This window comes from Schistocerca piceifrons, chromosome 3 (genome assembly GCF_021461385.2).
Source record: "Schistocerca piceifrons isolate TAMUIC-IGC-003096 chromosome 3, iqSchPice1.1, whole genome shotgun sequence".
Classification (NCBI taxonomy): Eukaryota; Metazoa; Arthropoda; class Insecta; order Orthoptera; family Acrididae; genus Schistocerca; species Schistocerca piceifrons.
Genome location: NC_060140.1, coordinates 927,510,720 through 927,526,265, shown reverse-complemented (window position 1 = coordinate 927,526,265; position 15,546 = coordinate 927,510,720). Strand labels below are relative to the sequence as shown.

Genomic DNA, 15,546 nt, shown 5'->3' with positions numbered 1-15,546 from the left:
CAAAACGAACTGGGAAGATCAAAACGAACTGGGAAGATCAAAACGAACTGGGAAGATCAAAACGAACTGGGAAGATCAAAACGAACTGGGAAGATCAAAACGAACTGGGAAGATCAAAACGAACTGGGAAGATCAAAACGAACTGGGAAGATCAAAACGAACTGGGAAGATCAAAACGAACTGGGAAGATCAAAACGAACTGGGAAGATCAAAACGAACTGGGAAGATCAAAACAAACTGGGAAGATCAAAACGAACTGGGAAGATCAAAACGAACTGGGAAGATCAAAACGAACTGGGAAGATCAAAACGAACTGGGAAGATCAAAACGAACTGGGAAGATCAAAACGAACTGGGAAGATCAAAACGAACTGGGAAGATCAAAACGAACTGGGAAGATCAAAACGAACTGGGAAGATCAAAACGAACTGGGAAGATCAAAACGAACTGGGAAGATCAAAACGAACTGGGAAGATCAAAACGAACTGGGAAGATCAAAACGAACTGGGAAGATCAAAACGAACTGGGAAGATCAAAACGAACTGGGAAGATCAAAACGAACTGGGAAGATCAAAACGAACTGGGAAGATCAAAACGAACTGGGAAGATCAAAACGAACTGGGAAGATCAAAACGAACTGGGAAGATCAAAACGAACTGGGAAGATCAAAACGAACTGGGAAGATCAAAACGAACTGGGAAGATCAAAACGAACTGGGAAGATCAAAACGAACTGGGAAGATCAAAACGAACTGGGAAGATCAAAACGAACTGGGAAGATCAAAACGAACTGGGAAGATCAAAACGAACTGGGAAGATCAAAACGAACTGGGAAGATCAAAACGAACTGGGAAGATCAAAACGAACTGGGAAGATCAAAACGAACTGGGAAGATCAAAACGAACTGGGAAGATCAAAACGAACTGGGAAGATCAAAACGAACTGGGAAGATCAAAACGAACTGGGAAGATCAAAACGAACTGGGAAGATCAAAACGAACTGGGAAGATCAAAACGAACTGGGAAGATCAAAACGAACTGGGAAGATCAAAACGAACTGGGAAGATCAAAACGAACTGGGAAGATCAAAACGAACTGGGAAGATCAAAACGAACTGGGAAGATCAAAACGAACTGGGAAGATCAAAACGAACTGGGAAGATCAAAACGAACTGGGAAGATCAAAACGAACTGGGAAGATCAAAACGAACTGGGAAGATCAAAACGAACTGGGAAGATCAAAACGAACTGGGAAGATCAAAACGAACTGGGAAGATCAAAACGAACTGGGAAGATCAAAACGAACTGGGAAGATCAAAACGAACTGGGAAGATCAAAACGAACTGGGAAGATCAAAACGAACTGGGAAGATCAAAACGAACTGGGAAGATCAAAACGAACTGGGAAGATCAAAACGAACTGGGAAGATCAAAACGAACTGGGAAGATCAAAACGAACTGGGAAGATCAAAACGAACTGGGAAGATCAAAACGAACTGGGAAGATCAAAACGAACTGGGAAGATCAAAACGAACTGGGAAGATCAAAACGAACTGGGAAGATCAAAACGAACTGGGAAGATCAAAACGAACTGGGAAGATCAAAACGAACTGGGAAGATCAAAACGAACTGGGAAGATCAAAACGAACTGGGAAGATCAAAACGAACTGGGAAGATCAAAACGAACTGGGAAGATCAAAACGAACTGGGAAGATCAAAACGAACTGGGAAGATCAAAACGAACTGGGAAGATCAAAACGAACTGGGAAGATCAAAACGAACTGGGAAGATCAAAACGAACTGGGAAGATCAAAACGAACTGGGAAGATCAAAACGAACTGGGAAGATCAAAACGAACTGGGAAGATCAAAACGAACTGGGAAGATCAAAACGAACTGGGAAGATCAAAACGAACTGGGAAGATCAAAACGAACTGGGAAGATCAAAACGAACTGGGAAGATCAAAACGAACTGGGAAGATCAAAACGAACTGGGAAGATCAAAACGAACTGGGAAGATCAAAACGAACTGGGAAGATCAAAACGAACTGGGAAGATCAAAACGAACTGGGAAGATCAAAACGAACTGGGAAGATCAAAACGAACTGGGAAGATCAAAACGAACTGGGAAGATCAAAACGAACTGGGAAGATCAAAACGAACTGGGAAGATCAAAACGAACTGGGAAGATCAAAACGAACTGGGAAGATCAAAACGAACTGGGAAGATCAAAACGAACTGGGAAGATCAAAACGAACTGGGAAGAAATGCAGAGGGTTAAAGTGGTCGTGAGGACAGTTTTTTTTCCTGAAAGAAGAGTGTAAGGGGACGCTGTGATGCTAAAAGCAGCTGAAAATCCTCTGTGTGCCCGAAGACCGCAAACGTTACATTGGAGGAGAGTCACGAATAAATGAAGGGGGTGTCACCTAAGCGGCTGCCGACTGGCAACCTGCGTAGACTCGCTGTTACAGGGCATAGAAACAGGAGGATCCTACTCCATGAGGTCCACACAAGCATCGGCTTTCTTGTGCTGTCGGTCTGTGGAGTCCAATGCAGAAAAACTGTTGGCAGTGCGCACCGGCGACACAGAGGGGCTGGGCTAAGGTGTCACATGGCAACACCGTCAAAGAGGATCTTTGAGTCGCCGAAGGAAGAGGATTTCTTCGGGCCTTTCCAATAAATAGAGGAAGACACGGGAGGGACATAGGAAGTCTACACATGAGTACTACTACCGTTCTTTCCGGGCTATCAGTTCTGTAGCTGGTGGCTTCGCCTCTTGAGGCGAGAGAGTGATCGACTGTTGCACAGGTGGACAGGTGGATGGCGATGCTACCTTGACACTGGACGATTTCACAACCTCAGAGCGGAATTTGAGGTCTTATGTCTCCGTGGCCATGTCTTTCATGGATCGAGAGGTACCAAGAACAGAACTGCAAGTGCCAGACGGGAGAACACAGGGTTTGCGATTAGCCAATAACGTTGCGAGCGACTGGGTAAAGGGGTTTTTCCTTTACCCAGATCTCTTGGATAGGCTGCTCATCAAGATACATGGGACAGTCCCGAAAGTTGATATAGCGAGGAGGAGGAGGAGGAGGAGGAGGAGGAGGAGGAGGAGGAGGCGGCCAATCGCCCTCGTGTGCATGCCTACCACAGGTGATACATTTGGCTGCGTGTCCACAAGACGTTCTAGTGTGGCTGAAATGGTGACACTGGTAGCGCTTTCGGATCGGTATATAGGTCTACTGTTTGACTGTGAGACTTTCGGAGCCTACTTTTATCTTTGACAGAAGCACCACTCTATCCAAGGCGAGAAAATGAGTGGGTGGGCATTAAGGAGGAATCTACCTTCATCACCTGATGGACGGTAATCACACCCTGATCGGAGAGGTAAGACTATATGTCGGTCTCAGTCAGACTGCTGAGCAGCCTAGTGTAAATAACGCCATGGGAAGAATTCAGATGTCTGTGGGCCGAGACACGAACAGGATAGCAGTGGAGAAGCGAGGTGGCAAGCAGTTGTTGTGCTTGAGAATCAGTAGTAGTCTCCAAAAGCAAAGTGCCATTCCATAAACGAGAGCAGTATTTCACAGGACCGGCAATAGCATGAACACCTTTCTGAATATTACACGGATTTACCGTTGTGAAGGACTGACTGTCTTCAGTATATGAAACCATGAGGAACCGTGGTGCAGCTGGAAGGATCTTTGAATCTTTAGACTCATTCCGTTTACATTTCGTAGACGTTGATTGTGAAGATAATTGGCTCATTGTGAGAATATCCCCATGCCTGCCAGTGTGTCTGATGGTGCACTCCTTCCAACTGGGGGGCCACTTCCCAAGGGGTGCACCATCCTTAGGTGGTCGTTCACATCTCAGATCACACCACCTCAACACCTGACAGAGGGACCAATCAGCAATTTGGGGAGGTAGCAACTCAGGCAATCACCCCTCCCTGGGCCTGGCCCGTACCAGGGGTATGTGCGAACTCTGCCTGTCGACCCTGGGCTGGGAATTACGTGTTACCCAGTCACCTATTACACGTCGGATGGGTGGGCCGGTCGTCAGGAGCGCACAGAGAGGAAGAACAAAAAGAGCAACCTCAAACGCCGAAGCGGAGGAACGCGAGGAGAAGGGGAACAAAGAAAGGAAAAGGGAACGAAAAACAGTGGTGAGACTGACTGCATGTCAGCTACAGACAAAGAGGATTATTCCCAAGAACACCCCAGACATGTTCCCCAAGGGAGGGGAAAAAGAATAGCAAGAGCATAGACATGCAGAACGGAAGAGAAAAGATGCTACAGAGACCGGGGCCCTATGGCAGCCAAGCGCGAACCTGCCGAAGAGTGGCGAGCCCCATGGGGGAGTTCCTTAGTTATTTTATCTACCCATGTAACCTTCAGTGCTCTTCAGTGGCATCACATTTCAAGAACTACTTTTCTTCATTAAAATTATTTGCCACGTTTCACTTCCGTGCTGGGTTACATTCGAGACAAATACTTTTGGAAGAGACTTCCTAACAGGTAAATTTATATTTAACGTTAGCGAATGTCTACTCTTCAGAAATGATTTTCTTGCGGTTTTCAGTCTACATTTTTTGTCATCTTCACTTCAACCTTCGTCATTCTGCTGCTCAAACAGCGAAATCAATCGGTTAGTTGTAGTATCATTTCCTAATCTAATTCCCTTAACGTCACCCGATTTGATTCGACCACATTCCATCACCATTATTTTATTTTGGTTCATGTTCATTTATCAATCTTTTTATAAACACTATCCCATTCAACTGCTCTTTTAAGTCCTTTTCTGCCTGACAGAATTACCATATATCGACGAACCTCAAAGTTTTTATTTCTTCTCACTGAACCTTTATTCCCTTTCCAAATCTCTCCTCTCTTTTCATTAATGCTTGCTAAATACACAGATTGAACGCCATCAGGGATAGGCTACAATCATGTCTCACTTCCTTCTCAACCACTGTTTGCCTTACATGTCCTTTGATGCACAGCTTAAATATTTGTCGATAAAAAGCAGCAATCAGTTCCACGAAAGAACATTTACTGCTTTACGGGTTTCAGGCACCTTGTGCCATTTTTCAGAATGTGCGAATGATCGCTAGTAACACCCTTCTAGGTGCCTGAATGCGGTAAAGCCATAAAAACTTTGTGGTACTGGTTGCTGATTTTTTTAAAAAATACTTACGGTTGCAGAAGACGGACAAAGTTGTAAATAGTCTTTCGCTCTCTAGTTTCGCCCTACCACCTTCATAATTCGGAGTGTATTCCAATCGATATTATCAAAAGCTTTCTCCAAATCTTCAAAAGCTATAAACTTAGGTTTGTCTTTCTTTAACCTATGTTCTAAAACAAGTCGTAGGGTCTGTATACCCTCGCGTGTTTTAACGTTTGCCCAGAAGTCAAAATGATCTTCCCGAAGGTCGGAATCAATCAGTTTTTCCATTACTCTGAAAATAATTCGTATTAGTATTTTGTGACCATACCTTATTAAACTGATAGTTCGCTAATATTCACATCTATCAGCACCAACCTTCTTTGGAATTTGAATTATTAAATTCTTATTAAAATCAAAGTATTTCCTCTGCCCCTTGTCTTACACACCAGATGAAGTAATTTTGTAATAGCTGGCTCCTCCCACAAAATCAGCAGGTCTGAGGAAATATAGCCTGTTCCAGGACCCTGTTTCGGGTTAGGTCTTTTAGTGTTCTTTCGAAACCTACTCGCAGTGTTTCCCATGTCATATTCACTCTGTCTTCTCTTTCGATAATACTGTCAATGTGTGAAGCCTATCCATCTCACTAGTTTCCCTCAGTCATTATTTAATGCTCTTGAAACTGTCGACAACCTCCAGTTCTTTCAACTTATGCAAGTGCCATCTCCTACATTTGCAACTGTTTCAGTTTCAACACCCAATTAACCACCGATAAATTATGACCAAAGTCAAAATCTGCCTGTGGTAATGTTTTGCTCTTCAAAATGTGGTTTTGAAGTAGCTGCCATACCTATGTAGTCATTGCGACACATTTCAGTTTCTCCAGGTCCCTTCCACGTACAGAATCTTCTTACATGATAGTTAAACCAAATGTTATCGATACTTAAATTATAATCCGTGCAAAATTTTCCCATCTGGGCCCGTTCCTTCCTACCTCCCCCCCTCCCCTACCCCCCCCACCGTCCACACACGCGTGTTTACCTCTCTAATCGTTTTCCTACTATCTAATTCCAGTCCATCGTCACAAAATTTCTTCTTAATTATGTGAATAATTTCTTTTATCTCATCATACACTCCATCAGCCTCTGCATGTTCGAACACGAACTCTGGCGGCTGTTTGTTCCTTGGGTAGCTTGTCTACGACTAAGTGCTGACTATGGTTTCATAGTACCTTACCCACGTCGCTCTTTTCTTATTCCTATTTAATTTTTGTAACTCTCCTCTCTTTCTCCCCCCCCCCCCCCCCCCCCCGTGCTTACCTACCTAACCACAAGTAGACTAGATGCTTAATCAACGCTTCCTCTCATACTGTAGTATTCGAGCAATATAATGAATTTTTTTCCTATTTATCTTCATTAACGAAGAATTTCCAACATTAGGGCAAGATGCCATATATCACTTCAAACGAACTGGACACACTTTCTGTATCACCTTTCAGTGGCTCAATTATGACGCTTTCATGTACACTACAGCATCATTAGCTGACACGCAGATTGTTGCACTCTACATGTCAGATGGTTTATGTATACGAAGGATAAGAGCAGTCCTATTACACTTCCCTGGGACACCACTGATAGTATCCTTGTCTGAGGAATACTCACCCTCTAAGACAATGTACTGGGTTCTTTTATTTGAAAGGTCTTCATGCGACTCATTTCTGAACCTGTTGCATATGTTCAGGACTGTCAATTGAGTGCTGTACGGCACTGCACTAAACGCTTTCTGGAAATTTAAGACTATGGATTATGGCCATAGCCCTTCATGATTCGTGTGAGGAAGGGAAGTTGAGTTTCACACCAGAAATGCTAGGTTATGATGACAGTGGTGGTATTGTAACGCTCTAGGACTGGTGGCTTACCAGGGCGAGAGACATGCCCGTGGAGGAGAAGATGAGCAGGAACTTGCGGCCGAGACGGTCCACCAGGAAGGGCACGAGGCACGACACGAGCAGCATGACGCCACTGACTATGATGGGCGCCACGCGGCTGTCCACGTCGCCGCCCGCGGCGTCGAAGATGCTCTGCGTGTAGAAGAGCACCGCATTGATGCCCGCCAGCTGCTCGGCGCACACCACGCCCAGCGAGATGGCCAGCGCGCGGCGCGACCGCCGCGTCCGGAACACAGCCAGCAGCGAGCCCTCCGACAGCCGAGACTCTTCCACGGCTTTCTGCAATGGGACCACCAGTGTTATAGGCTGCGATGGTGGCAACTTGAAGGCCAGTGGAGCTGCAGATCCTTTTATAACAGTCAGTTCACCCCCCTTTCTCTCATGCAAGCCCCAACTACGCGCGCACCCAACTACGCGCGCACCCAACTACGCGCGCACCCAACTACGCGCGCACCCAACTACGCGCGCACCCAACTACGCGCGCACCCAACTACGCGCGCACCCAACTACGCGCGCACCCAACTACGCGCGCACCCAACTACGCGCGCACCCAACTACGCGCGCACCCAACTACGCGCGCACCCAACTACGCGCGCACCCAACTACGCGCGCACCCAACTACGCGCGCACCCAACTACGCGCGCACCCAACTACGCGCGCACCCAACTACGCGCGCACCCAACTACGCGCGCACCCCAACTACGCGCGCACCCAACTACGCGCGCACCCAACTACGCGCGCACCCAACTACGCGCGCACCCAACTACGCGCGCACCCAACTACGCGCGCACCCAACTACGCGCGCACCCAACTACGCGCGCACCCAACTACGCGCGCACCCAACTACGCGCGCACCCAACTACGCGCGCACCCAACTACGCGCGCACCCAACTACGCGCGCACCCAACTACGCGCGCACCCAACTACGCGCGCACCCAACTACGCGCGCACCCAACTACGCGCGCACCCAACTACGCGCGCACCCAACTACGCGCGCACCCAACTACGCGCGCACCCAACTACGCGCGCAGACTGAAGCGGGAAATGAAAATTTGTACCAAAGCTGTTCCAACCTGGGTCTCCCACTCACTAGGCAGATGCTCTAACGATTTCGCCACCTTGGCACAATGGCTTTGGACACCTGCACAGACTATGCCAGCACAACTCCCTCAATCCAAATTCACGTTCACGCCTCAATCCACCTGGTATTCTCCCTAAACTCTAACAGCATTTCAGGGGCTCTGTAACTGGATTGGGTTTCAGACAGGAAACTCCGCTTCCTTCGATGCTCAGGTGCTATGCCAATACAGTTTGAGAGCATGTGCAATGCTATTCTGGTTTAGTGGGCCTGAATGGGAATTGGGACTCAGCATGGAGGTGTACTATTGTAAGTAGGTGCAGTTGTGGAAAGCCACTGAACCATGGTGGTATAGTGGTCAGCACCTGTGCCTAGTGAGCTGGTGACCAGAGTTAAAATTGGCGTTGGTTCAAACACTCATTCATCGCTTCGATGTGCGTATGTACACCTTTCTGAATTTGCCATCACCTTACGTTTACAGCACACTTAGAAACAACAACAACAACGAGACCGAAGCCTTACTCATAATAAATCATTAAAGTAGACCGGCAAAAAGGCGTTATACATAGCTAAAAATTGGCATCAGAAGGAATTATAAAAACCATATAACAACCGTATTTAATTACTAGATTACACTGTTTACGCGATCTCACACTGCATATTTACCTTAACATCGTTGTGTTTTACGTGTTTAAACAAAGTTTTAAACAGAATGCTTGACAAACGAAAAATTATCGAACGTGATGAACAACTTCTTAATGAGAGTGGGATGGCACAGCAAAGGTGGCGGGCGGCGGAAGGTACAGGTGGTTGCAAGGATGCGAGACAGGGATGATACGAGAGCTTGAGGCGTATGAGATGTTTTATTGTGTTGGCGTAGGTGGGCTGCCAAAGTTTACATTTATTCAATATTAGAATGCACCGACGAGCTGTTGGCACTTGATACCAAATATGTTCCAGTTGTTAGTTAATTCCTGATATCTGGTACAGATCTAGTTTTCCTGATAGTTTTGGGCAAAATTTTTTAATGGGGCTGTCTTGGTGAGTTATTTTTATCCCTTGTCTTCTGACAATATTTGAAATTTCTTACATTTGTGTTTACAAAAGAGAGCGACTTCAAAAACACACAAACCTCATAACCTTTAACTATTGATACAACGGAAAAGGTGCAACTATTAAATGGGCAAACAAATGACTAACCACATCCTTTTGAGGTTAATGTAACGTGAGATAGAATGGTAAATTACCCACAGAATGCTGCTAGTCTTATATAAGAGACATGTTGACTACCATGGAGAGATTTTCTATTTAAATTCAGAAATTGTACGTTCCTTTGAGTCAGGTAACATTACTTCCACATATACACAGCGAAATGAAAATGCGCGTGCGAGAAATCTGAAATTGATGGCCTTTCAACACCCGCATAGTTCATAAATCAGACACTCCGTTGCTCACCTTAAGGTGGATTGCAGAGAGTGTACGCAGAGCGCCAGCGACGGAAGCTTATGACTGCTGTCCAGAATGAACACGTCGACCGTGACATCTGACTCTGAGGATCTCCGGACTGTAGCCAGTGCTTACAGCCAGCGTCCAGTGCCGAACTTCGCGTCGTCCCCACTCAGCAAGGCCTGCTTACACGTATTACCTGCCGCGGATGGGAATTCTACAAGAATGTATTAATCCAAGTCATCCTGAGGCCATGAAATAATCTACTACTCACTATATTCGAGAAAATATATATGACAAAATGTAGGCTGCTCGGCTATAGGCAACTTTTTATCCAGTTGTAACGCCAATACAGTGTCAAAAAAATTTTATTTCTCAAGTCAGATTTAGCGTTTCCTCTACATTTTCGATGAAGTGCAGCTTAACCCTCGAAATACGAATGGGAGGGGTAACTTTTTGCTCGCCTTTTGAAATATTGTAATCTAGTTACGAGGGTAATCCCAAAATAAGGTTTCCTGTTTATTTCTACTATGGTTTACAACTTGAACATTTAGCTAGTTTTCGACGTAATAACCATTTCTGTCGATGCATTTTTGTAGACGCTGTGGCAGTTTTTCCTATGCCCACGTTATACCAGCTCGCCGCCATGCTGTTCAGAAAGTTATGAACCTCTTCTTTCACATCGTCGTCCGAGCTGAATCGCTTTCCGGCCAAATGTTCTTTTAACTTAGGGAACAGGTGATAGTCACTGGGCGCCAAATCAGGGCTACAGGGTGGGTGATTATGTTGCACTGAAACTGTTGCAGGAGAGCAACGGTTTGCCGAGCGATGTGTGGGCGAGCGTTGTCATGGAGAAAGTGTACGCCCTTGCTTAACATTCCTCTTCTCCGATTCTGAATTGCCCGTTGAGTTTTTTCAGAGTCTCACAGTACCTGTCAGCGCTAATTGTGGTCCCAGTGGGTATGGAGTCGACCAACAATACGCCTTTCCTATCCCAAAAAACGATTGTCATGATTTTACCGGCAGACTGTGTTTGTTTGAATTTCCTCGGCTTTGGTGAAGGAGGATGCCGCCACTGCCGTGATTGTTACATGGTCTCAGGTGTAAAGTGGTATGTCCAGGTTTCATCACCCGTGACAATTGAGTCCAGAAAGTTGTCCTGTTCGGCTGCAAGGCGGTAAAGAAATGCGCGGGAAGCATCAACTCGTTGCCGTATGTGGTCCTCAGTCAGCATGCGTGGCGCCCATCTTGGGCACACCTTCCGGTAGTTCAATGTTTCCGTGAAAATTCAGTGAGCGGGGCTCTGGGGAAACCTCAGGAACCAACGTGCTTTGCTCAACCTTTAACACTGTCTCAGATATTGACGGTCTCCCGCTCCTTTGTTCGTCCTGTATTTCGGTCCGACCAGCTGCAAGCACTCTACACCACTTACGAACATTTTTGACATCTATGCACGACTCACCACACACTTCCGTTAGTTGCCGATGGATTTCAATCGGTGCAGTGCCCTTTGCGTTCAACAACCGAATAACTACGCGCAATTCGCACTTTGCGGTAACATCCGACGGGAGCTCCATTGTCAACGGCTGCCAAGCCAAGACTCAGCGCCTCAGCGCGGCGTGTACATGTTTACACACAGTGCGTGAAGCACTCTTCATAACAGTGTGACCAAATGCTACACAGAGTTCTGTACTTATAAAAAATAGGAGACCTTACTTTTGTCATTACCCTCGTACACTCCTGGAAATTGAAATAAGAACACCGTGAATTAATTGTCCCAGGAAGGGGAAACTTTATTGACACATTCCTGGGGTCAGATACATCACATGATCACACTGACAGAACCACAGGCACATAGACACAGGCAACAGAGCATGCACAGTGTCGGCACTAGTACTGTGTATATCCACCTTTCGCAGCAATGCAGGCTGCTATTCTCCCATGGAGACGATCGTAGAGATGCTGGATGTAGTCCTGTGGAACGGCTTGCCATGCCATTTCCACCTGGCGCCTCAGTTGGACCAGCGTTCGTGCTGGACGTGCAGACCGCGTGAGACGACGCTTCATCCAGTCCCAAACATGCTCAATGGGGGACAGATCCGGAGATCTTGCTGGCCAGGGTAGTTGACTTACACCTTCTAGAGCACGTTGGGTGGCACGGGATACATGCGGACGTGCATTGTCCTGTTGGAACAGCAAGTTCCCTTGCCGGTCTAGGAATGGTAGAACGATGGGTTCGATGACGGTTTGGATGTACCGTGCACTATTCAGTGTCCCCTCGACGATCACCAGTGGTGTACGGCCAGTGTAGGAGATCGCTCCCCACACCATGATCCCGGGTGTTGGCCCTGTGTGCCTCGGTCGTATGCAGTCCTGATTGTGGCGCTCACCTGCACGGCGCCAAACACGCATACGACCATCATTGGCACCAAGGCAGAAGCGACTCTCATCGCTGAAGACGACACGTCTCCATTCGTCCCTCCATTCACGCCTGTCGCGACACCACTGGAGGCGGGCTGCACGATGTTGGGGCGTGAGCGGAAGACGGCCTAACGGTGTGCGGGACCGTAGCCCAGCTTCATGGAGACTGCTGCGAATGGTCCTCGCCGATACCCCAGGAGCAACAGTGTCCCTAATTTGCTGGGAAGTGGCGGTGCGGTCCCCTACGGCACTGTGTAGGATCCTACGGTCTTGGCGTGCATCCGTGCGTCGCTGCGGTCCGGTCCCAGGTCGACGGGCACGTGCACCTTCCGCCGACCACTGGCGACAACATCGATGTACTGTGGAGACCTCACGCCCCACGTGTTGAGCAATTCGGCGGTACGTCCACCCGGCCTCCCGCATGCCCACTATACGCCCTCGCTCAAAGTCCGTCAACTGCACATACGGTTCACGTCCACGCTGTCGCGGCATGCTACCAGTGTTAAAGACTGCGATGGAGCACCGTATGCCACGGCAAACTGGCTGACACTGACGGCGGCGGTGCACAAATGCTGCTCAGCTAGCGCCATTCGACGGCCAACACCGCGGTTCCTGGTGTGTCCGCTGTGCCGTGCGTGTGATCATTGCTTGTACAGCCCTCTCGCAGTGTCCGGAGCAAGTATGGTGGGTCTGACACACCGGTGTCAATGTGTTCTTTTTTCCATTTCCAGGAGTGTATTTTATATTTTTAAAATCTCAAAAAGTGTTGTTTGTAATGAATTATTCTATCCGATCTCATAAAACTGGACCCTAAAAATGTATAATTGTCAGTCGTAGATGTCACATTCCGCAGTGAACCTAATATTCACTGTTTGCAGATTGAAGACCTTACTGACATCAATATCTCTTTAAAAAGCATGTAAGTCAACAACAGTTGACGAAATCTGCATTTTTTTAAAATTCTTTAGGATGGGCATAGAGTACCCCCTCCTCATCCCTCACCCCACCCCTTTGTAATGCACATTACGAAAAATATGTTGGTATTGCTAGGGTTAATTAAAAAATTTATTACTTACAGTGTTGATATCCAACTATTGTAACTGGTGGGATATGATAGCGGGAAGAGAACTGTGAAGACCACGACTGGTAAGTCTTCCTAACAGTGAGGCTGAAACCTGGCGTCCGTTGGTGTGCGCGCACGCTCTGGACACAGTAAGAGGGTACGGCCGCTATGCGCTTCTTCAGCAGCACGTTTTAGTGGCGAGGCGTGCTTGTAAGCAGGGGACTGAGACCGCTTGCATTTATGAAGCGTCAGTTACAGCATGCGACTGTCTCGCGATCCTGAGATTCGTGGGCTGCAGTGGAGAGGGAAGGACACTATCAGAAGTTTATGCCGCTGTACGATATTAGTGAACTACGGCAAACTTCGGATATGGAGCAGTCCTGGACCGCTGTTGACACCGATCAACCTCTCCGTAAGATGACGACGATCGAGAACACCAGAATCACGAGACTGTAAGAATGACAATGTGATCTGTAATTTTAATTTAAATCGCAGCGGGTCTTCCGGAACAGTGATTTCCATAGAATACGAAGTCTGTTCAAAAAATTTCGCAACTTTCTCCACAACATTTTTTCTACGTTTACCTTTCACTTACTTCGCACGATCTCCTTCGAGAGACTGTCCTCCCAACTGAAAACGCTCCGAACGCCGTTTCCATTCCCGAAAGCAGTCTTGGTATCCCACTTGTTGGATCGCGCAAACCGCTGTCTGAATTTCCTTTTATCTTGTCTATCGTTGCTAATCTTCGTCCTTTCAACACGGCTTTGAAGTTTGTTTACAAAGGAAAGTCCACAGGGGTCAAGTCTATGGAGTACGGAGAAAGAGACAGCACAGTGATTTCGTTTTTTGTGTATTAATCATCCAACAGGAGGGATGAAAGTGCGGGTGCGTTATCTTGAAGCACGAGTCATGAATTGTCTCGCCGCATTTCAGGCCGTTTCATGCCATTTCCTTCTCAGTTTTTCTGCATCTATCTTTATCTACGTGATTACGTTGCTATTCACAATGAAGTGTCTGGCAGAGGGTTCAATGAACGACCTTCAAGCTGTCTCTACTGTTCCACTCCCTAACGGCACGTGGGAAAAACGAGCACTTAAATTTTTCTGTGCGAGCCCTGATTTCTCTTATTTTATCGTGATGATCATTTCTCCCTATGTAGGTGGGTGCCAACAATGTTTTCGCAATCGGAGGAGAAAACTGGTGAGTGAAATTTCATAAGATCTCTTCGCAACGAAAAACGCCTTTGTTTTAATGATTGCCACTCCAATTCACGTGTAACGCCTGTGGCACTCTCTCTTCTATTTCGCGATAATACAAAACGAGACGCCCTTTGTCGTACTTTTTCGATGTCATCCGTCAGTCCCGCCTGATGCGGATCCCACACCACACAGCAATACTCCAGAATAGTGTGGACAAGCCAAGCGTAAGCAGTCTCTTTAGTGGAGCTGTTGCACCTTCTAAGCGTTCTGCCAATGAATCGCAGTCTTTGGTTTGCTCTGCCCACAACACTATCTATACGATCGTTCCAATTTAGGGTATTTGTAATGATAAATCCCTACGTATTTAGTTGAATTTACAGCCTTCAGATTTGTATGACTTATCTCGTAATCGCAATTTAACGGCTTTCTTTTAGTACTCATGTGAATAACTTCACACCTTTATTTATTGAGGGTCAATTGCCACTTTTCGCACCATACAGGCATCTTATCTAAAATTTTGCAGTTCGTTTTGGTCACCGGATGACTTTACAAGACTGTAGATGACAGCATCTGCATACAATCTAAGACGGCTACTCAGAGTGTCACCTATGTAGTTAGTCAGGAACAATAAAGACCCTAAAACACTTCCTTGGGGAACGCCGGATATTACTTCTGTTTTACTCGATTTTCCGTCTATTACTACGAACTGTAGCCTTTCTGACAGGAAATCACAAGTCGCACAACTGAGGCGATATTCCACAGGCACCCAGTTTGGTTAGAAGACTGCTTGTGTGGAACGGTGTCTAAAGCCTTCCGGACATCTAAAAATGTGGAAACAATTTGACATCCCTTCGATAGCACTCGTTACTTCATGAATATAAAGAGCTAGTTGTGTTTCACAAGAAAGATATTTTCTGAATCCGTGCTGACTGTGTGTCAAATCGTTTTCTTTGAGATACTTCATAATGTCGAATACAGTTTATGTTCAAAAACTCTACCGCAAATCTACGTTAGTGATGTGGATCTGTAATTCAGCGGATTACTGCTACTTCTCTTTTAGGGTATTGGTGTGACCTGAGCGATTTTCCTGTCTTTAGGTGTACGGATCTTTCTGTGAGCGAGCGGTTGTATGTAATTGCTAAATGTGGAGCTATTTGATCAGCATACTCTGAGAGGAACCTGACTGGCATACAATCTGGACCGGAGGCCTTGTCTTTATTAAGTGATTTAA

At 46.5% G+C, this 15,546-nt stretch overlaps 1 protein-coding gene across 1 annotated transcript in view; it reads right to left on the bottom strand.

The window, feature by feature from the left end:
- Window positions 1–7,060: 7,060 nt before the first annotated feature.
- Window positions 7,061–15,546, bottom strand: part of LOC124789232 (sugar transporter ERD6-like 4) — a 30,054-nt gene continuing 21,568 nt past the window's right edge. Inside the window, exon 3 of the mRNA XM_047256526.1 lies at window positions 7,061–7,387. Coding sequence (XP_047112482.1) covers window positions 7,061–7,387 — 327 coding nt within the window. The remainder of the gene's footprint in view (window positions 7,388–15,546) is intronic.